The sequence below is a fragment of the Eulemur rufifrons genome, chromosome 3 (assembly GCF_041146395.1).
Source record: "Eulemur rufifrons isolate Redbay chromosome 3, OSU_ERuf_1, whole genome shotgun sequence".
NCBI classification, from domain to species: Eukaryota; Metazoa; Chordata; class Mammalia; order Primates; family Lemuridae; genus Eulemur; species Eulemur rufifrons.
In genome coordinates this window covers 84,657,218-84,676,659 of record NC_090985.1, presented here as the reverse complement: position 1 = coordinate 84,676,659, position 19,442 = coordinate 84,657,218, and the positions used below count along the sequence as shown (strand labels likewise).

The following is a 19,442-nucleotide window of genomic DNA, read 5'->3' as shown; positions in this document are numbered from 1 at the left end:
AGGGAGTGAAAATCCCACCCTGCTCCTTCTTGGCTTAAGTCTCACGGAGGCACCACCACCAGCACCACATGGGGAAACCCAAGGCTGCCACACTGCTTGGGTCCAGCATTGCCTGTGGCCAGATGGGTAAGTTTCTTTAATTCTGTAATTATCAGAAAGTCCAGCTGGGTGCAGTGGCTCACACCCGTGATACTAGCACTCTGGGAGGCCCAGGCGGTAGGAGTGCTTGAGGTCAGAAGTTCAAGACCAGCCTGAGCAAAAGTGAGACCCCCATCTCTACTAATAATAGACAAAATTAGCCGGGCATGGTGATGTGCACCTATAGTCCCAGCTACTCAGGAGGCTGAGGCGGGAGGATCGCTTGAGCCCAGGAGTTTGAGATTGCTGTGAGCTAGGCTGACACAATGGCACTCTAGCCTGGGCAACAGAGTAAGACTCTGTCCTCCCCAACCCCCACCAAAAAAAAAGAAAGTCCACTTGCACAGAGATATGAGCTACCTTCTTCAACCTCATTTCTATCACTTTTCAAAAGTGGTATTTTGGCCCCTATGTATTTACTCCTTCATCAAATTTCTCAATTAACTCAGAACTCGAGTAGGGGGAAGGGGTGCTTTTTATTGGGCCTCTTCAAAATTCCAGCAAAAAAATCAGGAAAACTAATGCTACAAGGCACTTAGGATAGGTTATTAATACTGGTCCAAAAAAGAACAGTTCTGAACTTTCTGGCTCCTGAGGCAAAAGCGTAAGCATGACTGGTGTGGCAGATACCAAGGGGGCCACTCAGCTCTCACTCCACTGCCCTCCTCTCACCTGCCTTCCTTTCCCACACAGACTGGAAAGTCTAACCTGGCCTGCCCAAAATCGAGGTAACGAGAAGAGGCCAGGGGACTCCATCTGGCCACTAGGACATCTTGGAGAGTAAGCGGGCATGGCCTCCCCTTCTTTTTCCTTCTGTAGGAACAGGTGTGTGATGCCTGGGGTGTGGCAGTCACTGCTAAGAACAGCCCAGGAGGAAGAGAGAAAGAACTTGGCACTCTTGAAGGCTACACCAGCCCTTGCCGGCTACTCCAGCCAGCCTGTTACTCCAGATAAAGAAGCCCCTTCCTTGTCAAAGCCACTGATACACTTGGTTATATGGTTCCAGAGAACACTAGACTGAAAGATATATACAGGCATCGTTCATTGTTTATATTACTATACATAAAATCACACAGATATAGATCTAAAGTATATAGATATAGACATAGATTGCTCTAACACTGCTAAAACCCTGATCAAGATTTTTCTGTACAATATTTCTAAGGACTGACTTCTTTTTTTCCAATTATAAAAAAGATATGTTTAAGGATTTCCATACTCAGAGAAAAATATCTCAGAAAGAGCAAAATATATATATATATAAATGTATGTATAGAAATATATAGTTGCACATATATAATGTTTATATTACTACAAAATCTTGACAAAATCCCACTCTCATTTCAAACTCACAATACTTTTTAAAGACTAAGGAAATGTTTTTTTAAAAAAAGAAGCAGCCAAGAGGGATTTATTTTAAAAACGATAATAATTACTTCTGAGTATGTTCTGGGAATGGTCTTAGTTCACCAAACATCCTGCGATGGTCCATGTGGGCAAGGGAAGACCCACCATGGTGAAAATGGACAACACAAGAGCCTCAAACTTCAAAAGATCTTTTGCTACGTTAGACGAGGTGCAAATGTACATTGCTTAAATGTACATTACAGAAAGATGGTCACCAAGGGTTGGCATGCAGAAAGTTCTTGTGATAAAACCTTAGGTCCTCAGAAAATTCAATTAATCAGGTTATAACATTGCTGAAACACTGGTCAAGATTTTCCTGTACTGGTGTCCGTAGTTTCATCCAAGGAGTGATTTTCTATATGATGTTTGAATTTCCTGCAAAATGTTTCTTTCCTTCTTTTCAATTATTAAAAAAAGATACATGTAAGCATTTTCATGCTGAGAAAGAGCAAATCTCTCACTTTTCTCTCTGCTCCCTCTCTGGGATGAGTCTGAATTCTGCTTTGGTAGAGCAAAATGCCACCCCTGGCAGTTTACAGAACACTCGCACACATGGAATCCCACTTGGTCTTCAAAATATTACAGTGAGGGAAACAAATGTAATAATCCAAATTGGAAAGAGAGGCTGGGAGAAGTGAAGGGGTTTTTCTAAATCCCCACACACAACCAGTCGTTGGTAGAGTGGGACTAAAATACAGATTTTTTGCCTCCCTATCCGGTGCTCTTTCTACGACACTGGGCCAATACCAGCCCTTCCCTGTGGTATGAAGTCAGGGCTGACAGTTAACAGCACTCACACTGCTTGACTGACGGCACGCCCATGCCAATCATTACATATCCTGAATGTTACCCAGTCGGGGTTGTGGCTCTGTATTCTAGAAATGCATCCTTTTCTTCCTTTTCCCCCATGGTGAGCCATTCTTTCTCCTTTTCCTGTTGAATCATGAATTGCTTGCCCCCAAAGGATCACATTTTCTCTCTCTCCTTGATATAATTACAAATCATGGTCTAGTTGTTAACCTTACTTCTTATCAACACCTAATTTCTCTATGCCCCAGGTCAACACTAATCTTCTCTCCTTGCAGAAGTTAAGGCATTTAGTGGCTATAAACACTACTGCATCTCACCTATGACCACCTCTCTTCTACAGTTAAAGCTGCTGGAATGTTAGCAAAGAACTTTCAAAAGATTAAGATATACAATCACATTCTATTTCAATGGTTTTAACACTAATTCAGATATTTGTTCCTGCCTACAACCACTCATCTGCTACCAGATTTTTTTCTTTCTTCTGTGGTTGTAATGAGAAGTTAGAAAGACTGACAGGAAGGTTAAAAAAGGAGTGAGTGGTGGCAAAGGTAATATAAAAGGACAGTTTTGTGAAACATAACAAAGACATTTTAACTAGTTATTTGTTAGGGAAAAAATCCACATCATAATTGGTTAACACTGCTCATGTTCTGAGAATATAGTAGTCTCTGATTTTAATGTGTACAGAGGTAGTCTAGAACACCTACTTTAAAAAAGGTTTAGAGAATAATCTTATTTTGATCATGTTTGCTCACTTCAAACCATGTCTGCACTCTTCCACACCATTCCAAAACTCTGCTGAATGTGGCACATCCTTAGGCTTCAGTTGCCTCTCAGGGCCTTTTGCCAAAGAGCCACACAGGGTTCTGGGGTCCAGAAAGGCATGGGGTTGAGGCCCTTAAACAAGTCACTTAAACTCTTTGAGCCTCAGTTTCCTCATTAATAAAACAGGGGAAACAATTTCCATCTCATAAGGCTATTGAGAACATTAAATGAAATAATAGATGTATGATTCCTGGTACTCAAACCACTGTAGCTGAGATCCATTTAATAAGATGCAGAATGCTCGGAGGTTTCCTAAAGAATGTGTCCTAAAGCATTCATCAAAATTCATCAAGAAAAACACAATTTAGTCAACATCTTAAGAAAGAAAAGAAGAAAAGAAAGCGAATACCATTTCCATTACTTTCTTTCCCCTGCACATGTCACTTGACACCCCTACCTCGAATTGGCAAAATTTTTCTTTACACCAAACGCTCCTCAAATGCTGGGGCAATGTCTCATTTTTGGTCTTCCCAAAACTAGCACAGTGCCTAGCACAGAATATGTATTTAATATGCACTTGCGATTTTTCTTCTTGGTGGACAACCACTACCAGAAGAGTTCAATGGCAGGGCTCTTATTAGTAGATGTTCCCCCTTTGCATTGGGTTCTGATTGTGATTTTGAGGAAGCAAGTTTGTGTCAATAGCACCCAGAAGTGGGATGGAAGGGAGATCCAAAGTTTCAAAGTAAATAGAGTCTAAAGATCAGCAAGAATATGAAAAATTATTGGGATATTTACACAGAGTCAAAGTATCACTTTATAGATTACTTACTATTTTCAAAAGGAGAAATATATCTTTACAATGAAAAGAGCTGGCAATCACCCACTCACCCAAGTGGTTAAACTTAACATCACTACTGAATGTTCAGAGGCATGTAATATAAAACACACAGCATATACCCCCACAATATGCTGAAATAAGAATAAATTAAAAAAACACAGTTGATGAGAAGAAAGTATATTCAGTGATTTTTGGGTAGAATGTCCTGTAGATGTCAGTCAGATACTTGGCTTATATTTTTTTATCCATTGGGCTAGCCTATGTCTCTTGAGTGGGGAATTCAATCCATTTACATTTAATGAGAGAACTCATAAATGAGACAGATTGCTGTTCCTCATGTTGGGTTAAATTTCATTGATCTGTTTTCTCTCTTGAGCCATTGTGATAACTGGGTTTTTATATTTATCTCTTGAGTAGTTTTACATTCGTGGGTCTTTCTTGTGCTGGACCGTGTGTAACTCCGTTTTGAGTACTTCTTGGAGAGCTGGTCTTGTCTTGGTGAATTCTCTGAGTTTTTCTTTATCTGAGAATGTCTTAATTTCACCTACATATATAAAACTGAGCTTAGCTGGGTACAGAATTCTAGGCTGGGCATTATTCTGTTTCAGAAGAGTGAGAATGGGGCCCCAATCTCTTCTTGCTTGTAAGGTTTCAGTTGAGAAATCTGGCGTGATTCGGATGGGCTTTCCTTTGTATGTTACTTGTTTCTTTCTCCTTACAGCTCGAAGAAGGGCCTCTTTAGTGGATATTTTGGTCAGTCTGATAACTGCATGACCTGGTGTCTTCCTATTTGGTATGAATCTCCCAGGGGTTCTTTGAGCTTCTTGAACCTGTATATCTAGAGATTTGGCAAGGCCTAGGAAATTTTCCTCAATTATATCTTCAAATAGCTTATCCAACCCTTGCTTATTGTTTTCTTCACCCTCAGGAATGCCGATAACTCTCACGTTAGGCTTCTTCACATAATCCCACATTTCTTGTAGACTCTAGTCTTTTCTCTCTGAAGTTCTGACTGGGGGGGATGGGGGTGGGGGAGGGGATGGGTGCATACCTACGTGATGAGTGCGATGTGCACTGTCTAGGGAATGGACACACTTGAAGCTCAGACTCGGGGGGATGGGGAGGCATGGGAAATATATATAACCTGAACTTTTGTACCCCCATAATGAGCTGAAGTTAAAAAAAGAAAAAAGAAAAAAAAGAAAGAAAATATCTTTAAAAGACGGCATTTGTTTGAAGTAGGACTTAACAAAAGTGTATCATCCTGGGACCCCAAACAATACACTGAGAAAATGCATATAATTTTATTATTTAGCACAATTATTTGTAGATGCTTAATATCTTAGCTCATTATTAAAACTGTAATAATTGTGAAAAAAAAAACATAGCATAGTGTATGTCATATACCCACCAAAAATATTTGTCTAAATTTGATCAAGCTTTTAGACTGAACTTCTAGTGTACAAGAAATACAAGGAAAGGAGGAACAAGTTAACTCACACTACAAGAAAATAAACAGATAAATCTAGAATGTGGAACACTCTACAAATCAACTAGCCTGTCCTTTCAAAAAGTCTATGTCATGGAAAAAGAAGAAAGTTAAGGCAGTGTTGTAGATTATAAAGGGCTAAAAGGGCTAAGAGCCAAATGCAATGTATGAGTGAATTTTGATTGGCTCCTGGTTTAAAAAATAATAATTATAAAAGACTTCAGGGGACAATTGAGGAAATTTGAATATGGTCTGGATATTTAATGATATTAGGGAATGACTCTCTTGGGATGTTAATGCTCCTCCAGTTATGTAAAAGATGTGTGTTGAAGCCTAGTGGCGTTTGTGATTACTCTCAAAGGGCTTAGTCTCCCACCCACAAAAATATATTTCTATACACACCTACACACAAGTTGATAAAGCAAACATGACAAAATGAACAATTATTGAATCTACGTGGGGGTATAGTCGTATTCATAATACTATTTTTTCAACTTTTCTGTATATTTTTAAATTTGTCATAATAAATGTTAAAAAATATGGAGGCAAGATAATAATCAAGCTATTTTTCTCTACCCAGAATTGAAATATCTTTCTCTTGCATTTAATGATAAAAATAAGTTATAAAACTCTTGTCCCAATGCTTTGGGCCAGTTACTGGGAACTTAAACACCCCTCTATAACAGCTTTTGGGGACAGTAACTGCACTGAGGACAAAGGATAGCCCTCTAAAATCGGATATCATTTTCACTGTCCTTTAGAAACCTTATTATTCCCAAACCAAAGATCCGATCCTATCAGCACATGGCTAATAAACTGCTAAATGTACCTAGTATTTGCTTATGTACCATTTTAATTTTTTTTAATAAATTAACATCCTTTATCTTATTTTAGTTGGACTCCAGCAGAAAAACAGAAAAACAAAGATCTCATACAGTATGACAGCTCTTGAGCCATTTCATGGGTTCAAATCCGTCCCTTAGAAGTTCGGTTTTGAAGGCGCAGAGAATGCAGGGAGGTGCTGACAAGCACAGATTTCTAGGAAGTAAATCTTCCCACCTGCCGTAGAGGCTGCCTGGCCTTCTATGAGCACCCTGTACTTAATTCAAGCACCTCTGCCCACTGGTGCTCTTTTATGCAAGACACACACCCAATCCCAGAGCCACTGCTTTTCAGAAAATAGTAATGGATTCTTCTCCCAAGTTCATGTAACTGAGGATCTTCAACCAGCAATCAAATAAAGAAAAATGGCTTTGCATAATCCTTTACCACCTGTGGTGCTGCTTCTGCATAAAGATAACCCAGTCATTTGGTATCACTCAAGTTTTTGTCATTGTTTTTAAATAGTGATGCAGGTGACATGTAAGAAATACAAGCATGAGGGCAATAAAGTCTGGCTACTCCAGTATCCCTGCTGTTGGGGACAGGAATGCGAAGCAGCAGCAGATGAAAGCAGTAAATAATTCAAAACTTCACACACTAGTTACTTCTATTCCTTCCTGAGCACATTTTTCAGAAGATAAATAAGAGCTTTTCCAAAGGTAGGTAGCAACAGAGAGAGAGATTACCCCATAGTTGAAAGTTTGTGTTACTTGGGAAAAGGCAAACTGAAGTATGAGTCTGAAAATGTCCCCAAAACTCTCAACTAATTGATTCTCCCCCAAACCAAAAACAGACCTCAGCAACATAAAATAAAGCGAACCTGAACGCATGAAAATGTGAGGGAAAATATTTCCTTCTGATTTTTGGAAGGGAGAGTAAGTTTCAGTGTGGGTCAAACTTCTATGAGAAAACAGGAAAGTCTTACCTAGGTACAAGGATGCGTTTTCCTTCTTGACATTGTCATCTAAGTAGGTTGGTCCCAGGGTGTAAATAGGTGTGGAGCCCATTCCAATGAGAATCTGTGCGCAAATGAATAAAGCCACGTAGATCCAGTGACTATTTCCTCCCGAGTCCTTCGGGCAGGCCGGAGTCTCCAAAGTCGCCGTGGAGTTGCCGTTCTGACACAAGCCGTCGTTTGGGGCCGAGGCGTTCAACTCTTGGATCTGGTAGGGCGGTGAGATGAAGTGAGGTAAGGCGAAGAGGGCAGCCCCGAAGGCGATGAGAAGTCCGCCCACCGCCAGCCACAGGGGCCGCCGACCCCGGCCGCCGAAGTAGCTGACGAACACCACCACCACCAGGTTCCCGATGTCAAAGCAGCTGACCAGCAGCCCCGACTCGGAACTCTTCAGACTGTAGCGCCTTTCAATGGTGGTGATGACGCTGCTCAGGTATCCCGAGACCATTAACGCCTGGATGAAGGTCAGAAAGCACATGCAAACCAGGAAGCATCGGGAATCCGTGAGGACCACATAGAGGCACCTTCTCTCCTGGAGCGTGGCCAGAGTGGAGGACACCGAGACGGTTTTGCTGACGTCCACCCTGTGGTTACAGTCCACGAGCCCCGCCATCCCCGCCGTCGGGGACGGGTCAGAGGGGCTGGAGGCCGTCAGGTTCGGGCCTTGCTTCAACTCCTGGTGGCCCAAAGAATCCGCACAGCCCAAGGCCGGCTTGGCATCTGCACGCGCAGGACTGAGGGGCGGCCGGCAGGAGGCGCTGCTCAGGACCGGTAAACTCCTCGACCTCAAGGTCTCCGGCTCGCACTTCTGGACAGCTCCTGCTGTGGCCCCGGCCTCCAGCTGCTCTCCCGCCTGGGGCTGTAGTCCAGTACCTTCGTCCATGGCTCTTAGAATTCAGATTCGATCTCTGATCACACCCAAGGACTCCGGCGCTTTTCATCCGCCGGCACGAGGGGCCGAAGCCGGGCCCACTCGGTCGTGCCCACCTGGGACCGGGGCTGGGGAAGCCGAGCCGCGCGGCAGGGCATCCTCACCAGCCGGGAGGCGCCCAGTGCATCCTGACCACAGACGCGGACCCGAGGCTCCGCAGCAGCGTGCTGCGGGGGGCAGGGGTCCACGCGGTCCTGCGATGAGCCCTGCTTGGCGTCCTCCTCCGGGCGGTAGCTTGCGACAGGCGCCCTGTGCGTCCCGGGCTCATCCCCTCCAACGCCACCGCTCGGCCCGCGGCCAGGAGCGAGTGCGCCCCGCGCCCAGCGTGGAGGCACTTAGCGCTGTCTACACGGCATCCCACCTTGCCGCGCCGGGGCGTCCGGTCCTCGCCGCCTGGACTCGCAATACCCTCGGGAGTGAAGATGCCAACCTGCAAAGCAGAGAAAGGACTGTCAGCGAAGGGCAGCTGCAACTTAGGGCTAGCGTCCCGTCGCCCCAGGGCCAGGGCTAGGTGACCCCGATGGTCCCGAGTGGGGCGGAGGGGCGAGCGAGGAGCTGAACCCCGGAGGAGGCAGCAGCTGCCAGCTGCAGTCTCCAGTCCCGGAACAATAAGCAGCAGGCGGTCGGCAGAGACTCTCGCTCATTGTCTGCCGCGGACCTGCCCCGCCTTTTGCCTTAAACAGTGCATTTGCTTTTATATGTTAATAATTATCAACCTGGCAGCTCTGACTCAGAAGCAGTGTCTTTTATTCGAGTGAACTAATTGCAACCCTTTCGTACTCCTACTCCATTACCCAAAATAGAAAATGCCCAAAAGAACAAAGGAAAGTTTTTTTTACAGACACACAGTGTATTCCCTGTCCCAATTTAAAAAAAAAAAGAAAAGGGGAGGAGGGGACTATGTGTGTAGAAATGTGTGTGCACACTGGTGCGCTGGCACGTGTGCGCGACTAGATGTGAATCTGTCTGCTCCATCAGAGACACGTATCCAAAGCCAAAGGCAGCAGCAAAAAGGTCAACGTGCTTGTCTCTTTATTTCCAACACTAAAAATAGCCCCCTGCCCGAAAGAACTATTCAATTACAAATACCAGGGGCATTCAAGGCTGTGGCCCACACTAAGTCCCAGCGCGCAGTATCAAGCGAAACCGAAAATCAATTTGCTATGCCGAGGGCTAGGGAAGCCACAACCAAACAAAGAGACGCCGGCACGCTGGCAAAGCGCGCGCGAGCAGCCCACGGAGCCGGCTCGACACACGCGGGCCGCCGGGGAGGTGTGCTATTTACTGAGCGCACCCCGTGAGCGTGGGCCTGGGGTGCCAGCGCGCGTGCGCAGCCACACACACACACACACACACACACGCCTTGGTGTACGTGTTGGAACCGCTCTCTCCATCCCGCACCCAGCTTGAATTCAGCGAGAGTCGAAAACAGGTGTGCCCCAAGGGTAAGCCCCGATCCTAATTGTGGGGACCCCCACTCCACTCCTCCAGCCCACGGGGGATATGCACCAGGTGGGAGACAGCGGGGTCTCGCTGCATTGGGTTTCATTCTGCGACGCGCCTTTGTCATGCTGCTGAGAAAAGAAAGAAAGAAGGGTAAGGGAGAAAGGCGGAGAGGCTGGGCGGGCAAGGGTGGCAGCTCCGGCGTCTCGCTCTGCTGTGCTGGGCCAGACCGGCCCCCAGATTCCCGGCCTGCCAGCCACTTATAAGCCCGGGCTTCCCCGCCTCCCGCTTGCCCAGGCGCCTTCCCGGGGAACCCCACCAGCCGCTGCGTGCAGAGCCAAGGAATCCCCGCAAACTCCCTCCCCGCGCGGGGGGCGTCCGAGCCCCTGCCTGGGCGAGCACCCTCACCGCAGCGCAGACTCGGATGGACACACGGATCCCGGCAGGGAGCTCTCGGAGCAGGCGTGGAATCCCAGGGACACCCCCTGCGCGCGCGCGTACACGCACACACAGACACACACACACACACACACACACACACACACACACAAACCGGGGAAGGACAAGACCGCCGGCTGCAGCTCGCCGCGCTGGCCGGGCGCACAGCCGTCGCTACTCACTAGCGAGTCTGTCCGTCAGTCAGCCTGGCTGAGAGTGGCTCGGCAGGAGGTGGGACTGTGGAGGTACCGAATACTTGGGAGCCGCTTGGGGAGGCGGCCCCCGTCCAGCCGCCGAGAAATCAGTGAATAAGACTGTGACTCAGGCTGAACTCTTCCCCCTACCCCTCGCCTGTCATCCAAGCCTCCTCCTCGCTCCAAACAGACACACGCGCACAGGGACGCGACTGGAGGGGAGCGGCCGAGGGCGCAGGCGCGCGGGCAGCCACCCGGCCCAGCCCTCAGGCAGCCAGCCACGCGGCTGCCCTTCACCTGTGCGGCGGCGGAGGGCCGGGAGCCCCGAGGGAGCTGGTCTCAAAAGCTCAGCGACGGAGGCAGAGAGCCCACTGAGAATAAAGAAATTGTTTCCGTTAGTTTAGTTCATGCCTTGTGCACCCACCATGTCTCCCCGATCACAGTAGCTCTAGGACGAAAGACGAACAAGATTTGTGGTCTGAGGAAACCTCTGTCTTGCGGAGAAAATACTCATGCAAATGGCTTAAAGCCACGCGGTACATTCTACACAGCGTGCTACTACCGGAGAACCTAATATCCATGAGCCTTGTTTCTAGGCAGCAGGAAGAGCAGGTGGGAAGGCATAAGGGCGTGGTGCTAAAAGTTAATAGGTAGGTGACTTGCTGGGGGATTGCAGGGTTGGGGCAGAGGACTGCAAGAGCGACCCAGTAGGAAAGGACACTAAGGGTTTTCTAGTTGTGTACAGGCAGTACTGAGAAGCCAGTGACATTCCGACTTCCTCACCAGAAAGCTGACTTTGGCAGTGATGGATGGACTAAAGCAAGGCCACGCTGTGGGCACAGAGGCAAGTTAGGAGGCAATCTCAAAGCAAAATGTGATTAAGGGGGTGGAGAGGAGGAAAGTGATTGAAAACGCATTGAGAAGAGAGATGTGACCAGATTCCACAGCTGATGCAATCTGCAAGAGGAGAAAACGGGCCAGTGTAGGATGACTCCCAAGTTTCACACTGGGTGACTGGGTACGTGATAGCCAGCAAAAACTTAGGAGGAGAAACATGCCCGAGGAGAAAAGACGGTTCCCATTTTAGATGTATTGAGTTTGAAATGTTTTGGGGACATCCAAATGTACATGTCCCATAAGCCAGTGGACATAGGACACACAGGAGGTTTGGAGTAGGACTATAGATTGGTACTCACCAGCCTGAAGGTGGTGTGAGAAAGGGTGAGATGAATAGGGGAGATCATCCGAATTGTGAAGAGATGGGAACAGCGAGATCTAGGAGGAGAGGGAAAAAGATAAGGAAGATTAGAAGCAATGGCCAGAGAGGTATGGGAGAAATCAGAAAAGCCAAAAGAGCAGATGGCAGAGAAGTCATATAGGATGATACCTGAAGAGTATCTGAGGATACTGGTGACCTCTGACAGAGCAGGATAGTGCCTTGATGGAGGAAAGGAGGTTGCTCTCAAGTACCAGGGACTATCCTGGCTGCTACTGCCATGCCAAGGCCACTCCACTGGCCCTTGGCCTTAACCAGTGAGGGCATTGTCTCCATTTTACAGATGTGACAAGGGTAGAGAGATTAAATAACCTCATAAAGGCATAAAACTAGTATATAGACAATATGAATCCATGTGTTCCAAAAGTCTATGCCAGGCGTGGGGAACCTTTTCATGTTGGAAGGCCACATTAATTTAGCTGTAGTCAAATAAGGCTGCATTCAAGAAACTTCAATTAGATATACTTTAAAACATACATTATTTTGTAAAAATCTACTATATACTTAATAATTTCCAAAAAATGAAAATTATTAGTTAATTTTAAAGTTAACTAACCTTTGAATGACTTTGTTATGTCTGCTTTTTGTTGGAAAGCATTTGGTTGCAGCATGGAGGTCCACAGTTTCAGTTGATCCTCCAGATGGGTATCAGTCACTTGTGTCCTTAAGGGCATCTTGATTTGGGTTAGGTAGGAGAAGGTAGATTGATTCTCAGTAATAAATGGTTGAAAAGCAAGAAAGCATTTTTCAGGCATGTTACTGAACGCATGGGTATTCTACTGCATTTTTCCATATTTCAATTGGATCTTTCTCAGAATCAAACAATGACTTTAAGGCCAGGCTTGGTGGCTCACGCCTGTAATCCTAGCACTCTGGGAGGCCAAGGAGAGAGGATCATTGGAGTTTAGGAGTTCAAGACTAGCCTGAGCAAGAGCTGAGACCCCATCTCTACCAAAAAGAAAAAAATGAGCTGAGATTGTGGTATGCGCCTATAGTCCAGCTACTCAGGAGGCTGAGGCAGAAGGATCACTTGAACCCAGGAGTTGGAGGTTGCAGTAAGCTACAATGATGCCACTGCACTCTACCCAGGACAACAGAGTGACATTCTGTCTCAATTAAAAAAAAAAAAAGACTTTAAAATGTCATCTACTGAGAGCTCAATCAATTCCATCTGTAGTTCTTTAGGTGCCTTGGTGATATCAACTAGATGAGGCTGAAATGCTCATTTGAGTGTGATGTCATGATTCTCAAAATCAGTGAAACTTTCATTGTATTCTCCAATTAATAGGTCTGTATCAGCTGCATATTCTTCAAATGATTCACATATATCATCCTGCTCATCAATGACCTGTTAACTGGGGAAAATGTTCATCCAAATTTTCCTTTTGAAGAAGTGTTTTGAAAAACGATAAGTTTTTTTTCAAAATGCTTGGATTTTTTGCTGCATATCTTATATAGACTTAGTTTTACCTTACAGGGAAATATTCAAGTTGTTTTGATTTGACATTCCTATAGAAGTCTTCTTTCAATAATTCACATTGCTGATTCTATTCTTCATAAAATTTAATTGTCTGTTCTCACAGAGGTAAAATTTTGGCTAACACCTGTCCCTTTGATAGCCAATGCACTTTAGAATGATATGGCAAATCTACCCTGAATACCTCATGGTCCAACTTTAGCATGTTATGAAACTGAAGATGTGATGTTGCATTTGCAAGAATATAGTTAACAATACTTATAACCTATTGCAAAGTGTCACTCAAAATAGTAGTTTTAGCAGAGATTTTGCTGATGTAAGACACAATGAAAAGAAATGAGAGCATCTGGATCTGTTAATACTTTTTTTATCGGTGTAATAAATCCTTCATGTTTTCCTGTCATGGAAAGTGACTGTCCATACACTCACTAAATTTACCAAATTCAGTCCAATGTCATATTTATCTTGGAAGTTGTTGCCCGTGTTCTGTTTGCAAGAGTGCCCAAAGCGAGTTACTCTTTGTAGCAAAGAAAATCTTCTGTTATGACCTGGATGAAGTATAAAACCTGTGTTGAGTCAAGTATCAATTGATTCATCCAAAGCTATTGAATAGTGCATATTTCCCTTTGAATTACTGCATGAAGTTGTTCTGTTACACTGAAGGCTAAGTCATACTACCCATCAGTTATGGTATACCTTGAAAGAGGCAATTGTTTGTACTTTGAAATGTTATTGGGGTCTAGACATCCTACAACTTCAACAATGCATTCTTTCACAATTTCTACAATCACTGGATGGCTTACCTTTTTTCCTGAGTATATAAGCTACTTTATAAATTGCTTCTGTGGCATTCTTTCCAGGTCTTATTGCTGCTTGAAAGAACTGCCTTTGGTTTTGCTTTTCATCTTTTAATTTCTGCAATACAACATTTTGCACCTCTCCCTCTAATTTAAAATATTTGTGGTCCTTATGAGTGTTATACTGCTGATGAGCATTGAATTTCTTTAATGTTGCTATCATAGTATCACAAAGCAAGCAATTAATTTTATCTTTAGCAGAAACAAGATAATATTGCAATTCCCAATCCTCATTTAAAAATCTGTTTTCTTCCTTCAGCATTCTCTTGGTCTTTGACATGATGGGCTGTTAAGCAGACAGAATTAAAAAATACTGTCAAGCTGTGAAACTATTCACAAATTCCACTTCAAACAGAAACACAGTGCACTGTTGCCAAAAGCTGATAATAGACTGGCGTACTCTACCCCCAGAAACTCTCACCAACCAGCCTCATGAAGTAGTGGCGCCAGTCAGGTAGGGGAAGTTAGAACTAAATCGTGAGCGTAGCAGCCATCAACTTAGCCCTTATGGCTTAATATGTTCTAATTGTGCCGGTCAATCTGGGAGGATCATTTGGTTGAAATTTATTTTATTCTTTGGTATTTTAAATATGTTCATTTTTAAAATAAAATATAAATATAAAAGATGAAGAAAAATGTATTAATAAAAATAAAAGAATTTGTTCTGTGAAATTTGGATTCAGTCAAAAGGCCACACTTAAGGACCTATAAGGCCACATTCGGCCTTCAGGCTGCAGGTTCCCCACCCCTGGTCTATGCTCTTAACCTCTTAACCCTGACTGTCCACTCCCTCCCCTATCATTGGATAGCATCTTGACTCATCAATCCACCTTGTATCTGTTAATTATCTCACTTTAATCCAACAGCCATCGTGTCTATAGCTGAGCTTTAGAGAACAAGTAAAGCTAGCTGGCATCAAAGAACACTTAGTGTATGCTTAAAGTCCATGCTGAGACAGCAGTGATCCACTGGCAGCTACAAGACTGACCAATCAAACAGGGCAAAGACACACATTTCCTCATCCCCTACCTCTGTACCCTCCTCTTGACATCTCCATCAAGCTCATGATCACTTTTGCACAAACAGGCAACATGACTCCAGCTTCCACCCTGCCCAGATTTTAGTCCTTTACTGCCAATAAGGTGAGCAAAGATATGTAACAGTTCCTGTATGCAAATACTCTTCTGAGCTTATTCTGGATCCAAACAGAATCAATCTATCTCCTGTTACCTCCTTCCAAGGTCTGTGCTCCATTCTCTCATTTCAGCCTCAGCTCCAGACATCAGCTGTTCCATAGCAAATTCAATCTGTTGTATCAGGTGCCATCAGAGGACTTCCCTACTGAAAGTCAAACAATCATGTCCCTGGAACACGTTGTGTTTATTCATGGCCAATTACCATATTTAAACTAGACACAACTCTAAGGACCTATGGATTTTTTTTATCGCCACTAACAGAAAGGTCATGATTTATAGACAAAATAAAAAAAGTTAAGTTAGCTACTCATGTAAGAAACAAGGCTGGGCACGGTGTGGCTCATGCATGTAATCCTAGCGCTCTGGGAGGCTGAGGCAGGAGGATCGCTTGAGGTCAGGAGCTCGGGACCAGCCCGAGCAAGAGCGAGACCCATCTCTCTACTAAGAATAAAAAAATTAGCCAGGTGTAGTGGCGTGCAACTGTAGTCCCAGCTATTCAGGAGGTTAAGGCAGGAAGATTGCCTGAGCCCCAGAGTTTGAGGTTGCTGTGAGCTATGATGACACCACTGCACTTTGGCTGGTGCAGAGTGAGACTCTGAAAGGTTGAGGTCGCAGTCCCACAAGACTACCTCCCTCCTCCCCCAGATACCAGTCACAAGTCAGAACTTCTGATCGACCAGCTTCAAGCTGGGGGTTCCCACAACCCCTCTTTGGGTTCTATTAATTTGCCAGAGGCTCACAGAACTCAGGGAAATATGTTTCCCAGTTTACTATAAAGGCTATTACAAAGGATACAGATGAAGGCATGCGTAGGGCGAGGTATGGGGGGTGGACACAGAGCTTCCATGCCCTCTCAGGCATATCGCCCTCCAGGAACCTTTGCGTGTCCAGCTACCTGGAAGCTCTCCGAACCCTGTCCTCTTGGGCCTTTCACGGAGACTTCGCTGGATAGGCATGACTGAAGACAACCATGTTGAAATGTGATTGGACAAGAAGGGTGTGATCTAATACTGATAGGCTAGGTGGGGAGACCCAGCTAGGCCTGTCTGTCCTGATTCTTCTTGGCCTCTCTATGCAGCATTCCCTCCTCCAGGGTGTGGGGCAGGAAACTTGCTGGAATGACGGTCTATGATCCACAATCAGAAAGGCCTGAGAAGATTAGAGTCCTGCCCTGGGCAGGTGAAGGGAGGGCAGGAGAAGTTCAGAGGAGGAGATTCTGTTTCCTGAGGCAGCCTCTGAGGCCTAAAGTGCCCCGACATCATAACAAAAGCCTGTAACAAGAGCTATGGGAGTTGAAAGCCAGGAACTGTGGACAAAAACATATATATATATATCAAATATATACATATATATCATATATAGCTCATCACAATATCACACCACTCTTTACCCAGGCCATTTTTTGGGGTTGTGTTTGCAGCCAGCAGCCTGGAGGGATGAGGTCATATTCTCCCCCGCACACACAGCAGCCTTGCTTCTGCTCACTGAAAAGCAATGTATCCCCAAGCTCAGTGTTCCTCTCCCACGATGCAACCCACTGTGTGCACAGGCACCTGTGACTGGCTCTTTGCACCCCCTGTGGGACTGAGGCAGCATGGAGAACTGGTGCAGGCATCGTACTGTCAGTCTGGTGCCACTCGTGCCGTGAGTAATAACCTCCTTTGTCTCTGACTCTAGAGTCTTTTCTCCCCGGTATCCATGAAACACTAGCAGGCTAACTTGTCAGCAGGGGAGAATCCTAGACCCTCCCCAGTTCTTGACAGGCACTGTTCAGTTTAGTAATCCCACTCAGATTTTAGCTTCCCTGATACTCTACAGTCCAGCTGGCCCGGGCCTGAGCTTTATAGGTCTTTCCTCAAGCTTACAGGCTAATAAAGGAAAATAAGTTCATGAGCTAGCAGGAAACAAAATGTGTTAGATACGGTTGATTGGCACCCAGCAAGCATTCTCTGCCTTTCTGTTCCTTCCTGAACAGCAGAGTCTATCTAGAAAGCTAAAAGACTACATTCCCCAGATGCCCCGCAGACTGGGTTCTGGATAAGAATTGACACACTCTGGCCAGTTTTAGAAGGTGGAATGAGGTGCAGGCCATATGCTTTTTGGCTGTTTTATGTCTGCACTCAGGTCATGGAGACATGGCAATTTTCTGCTTCAGTATTCTTTTGTCCAAACTCCAGCTTCTGGGTGTGGAGAGGCAGTGGCAGCACTAGTGGCTTTCTGATTCCTGGATCTGGCCACCACAGGAGGTCCTGAAATCAAGAGACCAGTGAACTCCCCAACCTGCAGAGTGTTGCAGAAGTACCAGCTGCACAGGAAGAGCAGATCTGCAGTGTTATACCCTCATTCCTGCTGGCCCAACCTAGAGACTGCGTGTCCAGCCTTTCTGGATATTTCATAAGTGCCTAACTTCCTATACTGGATCCCTTTCTGCCTACAGACACAGGGTGGTTTCTCTGTCCTGCGCTGAGCAAAGATCAAAATACTAGCTAATCAACTAGTAATTATGGCTTGTCATTTGCAGTTTGAGGTCCCTCTGCCTAGCTCCCAGCTTGTCTTTCTATAGCAAAAGTCTCTTTTAGGATCTACTTCAGAGACAACCCTGAATTGTCTATAGACTTCTCCAAATCTAGATCCAGAGAGCAAAGCCCAGAGAAAGCTGGAATTTCTCCCCCCATCCCACCTTCTGGATTGCTGTTGCCTATCTGAGGACATGCCTCTTCCCTAGATGCCTGGAAAGGTCCACACTTCAGGGCTATGTAAAGGTAGTGATCTTATCCCAGCTACAGAAGAATAAATGATACAAGATGATATAAAACAACTCGATCTCCGATACAGTTGAAGTCCCCCTTACAAAACAGATGGGAAGGCAGCAGGATATCATTTCCTTACATTTATCAAAAAGAACTGAAGCTCTGATGGTTACAAATATATAGTTTTAGCTCTGCTGTTATCTTTCTCCAGCTCCTCACCCCTTTCGGAAGGCCTGTTTCACTTGTGGGACACATAGAGTAACTGACTAAGAAGGACCCCATAGCAAACCAACACTACTGAATCTTTGTGATGAGTGTATGGATGTCACTCTACCATCTTCCATCACAGCAAGATGACCCCAATTCTAAGATGCGCCATTGTTTTACATACCACTAATCAGGAAAAAATGCTGCCAATTAAACTGTGACACAACTCCTTAATGATTAAAGAGAGAAAAAGAGGACTCTGTTGCTAAACCATCTAAATTTAACCCTAGCTCTATCATCTGTGGCTGTATGGCCTTGGGCAATTCACTAAACCTCTCTGCCTCAGTTTCCAAGTTGGGGTTAATCACAGTACCTATCTCGTAGGGTTGTTGTAGGCATCAAATGAGATAACATATGCAACATATGCTTAGAACATGTGCATAGAACGGTGCCTGGGCCAAGGTAGGTGTTTAAATGTTGGCCATCATTATAGTCATGCTGCCTTTTGTATTTATTTTAATCACATTTTTCCTCTCGGATTGTTAGAGGGTAGGGGACCCAGTATCTTTTGTTTCATGCAGATCACACACTTCTCTAGGATTAGTTCCTATCTAGAAAATTATTCATTATAATTAATAAAACATTCTCTATCTTTTAGGGTCCCCAATATTTGGTTGCTTTTGTTTGTTTTTCACCTTTTAACCACAGGAATCCCTTTCTTATTAGTGATTCCATCACTACTCAAGTATTATATTTACAAAAGTTAAACAAAAACTATCCCTCTCATTTATCATATTAGGATTATATATTTTGTCTTCACTATCAGGTAGGTATTAGCAATCCCTTTTATAGAGGAGGGAGCTGAGAATCAGAGATGATCACCAACTTGCCCTAAGTCATACAGCATAGAAAGCGTGGAGAGATCCCCCACACAGATCAGCCACATTCCAGAACCTACGCTCCTAGCTACCTTGCTCTGCTTTCCCCCAACTGTGCTTTAGATAGTTTTAGGAACTCATCTGTTAACATGAAACGTGTCTCTATAGTGAAATATTTAAGTAGATTAAAGGATGAAGCAGTCCAAATGCAAATAATGCATGCTATAGCTATTGAATAAAAATACAAAATTTGCTACCCCATATAGCCATGCTCTCTAATGACTAGGATTTGGGCTGTTACAGAGCTGCTGAACATTCCAGTCACTAGCTATGGTTTCATTCCCAACTCATGACTCTTCCCAAGGCTTCTCTGCATGCCTGCCCTTTACTATGGAGCTAGCAATTCCCAGAACAAGCTTCCCATGAAGAGTGCCCCTCAGAACTCTGCAACCCACCTCCAGCCAGCATCCACCGCAAGGCTGAGAAACACCTGGTCAGTCGTGAGCAG

At 44.9% G+C, this 19,442-nt stretch overlaps 1 protein-coding gene across 3 annotated transcripts in view; it reads right to left on the bottom strand.

Moving 5' to 3' along the window:
* The window catches only part of SLCO5A1 (solute carrier organic anion transporter family member 5A1), a 133,899-nt gene extending 125,729 nt beyond the window's left edge, over positions 1-8,170 (bottom strand). For all 3 annotated transcript variants that reach the window (XM_069466389.1, XM_069466391.1, XM_069466392.1), the window contains exon 1: positions 7,258-8,170. In XM_069466389.1, coding sequence (XP_069322490.1) covers positions 7,258-8,170 — 913 coding nt within the window. The remainder of the gene's footprint in view (positions 1-7,257) is intronic.
* Positions 8,171-19,442: the final 11,272 nt, after the last annotated feature.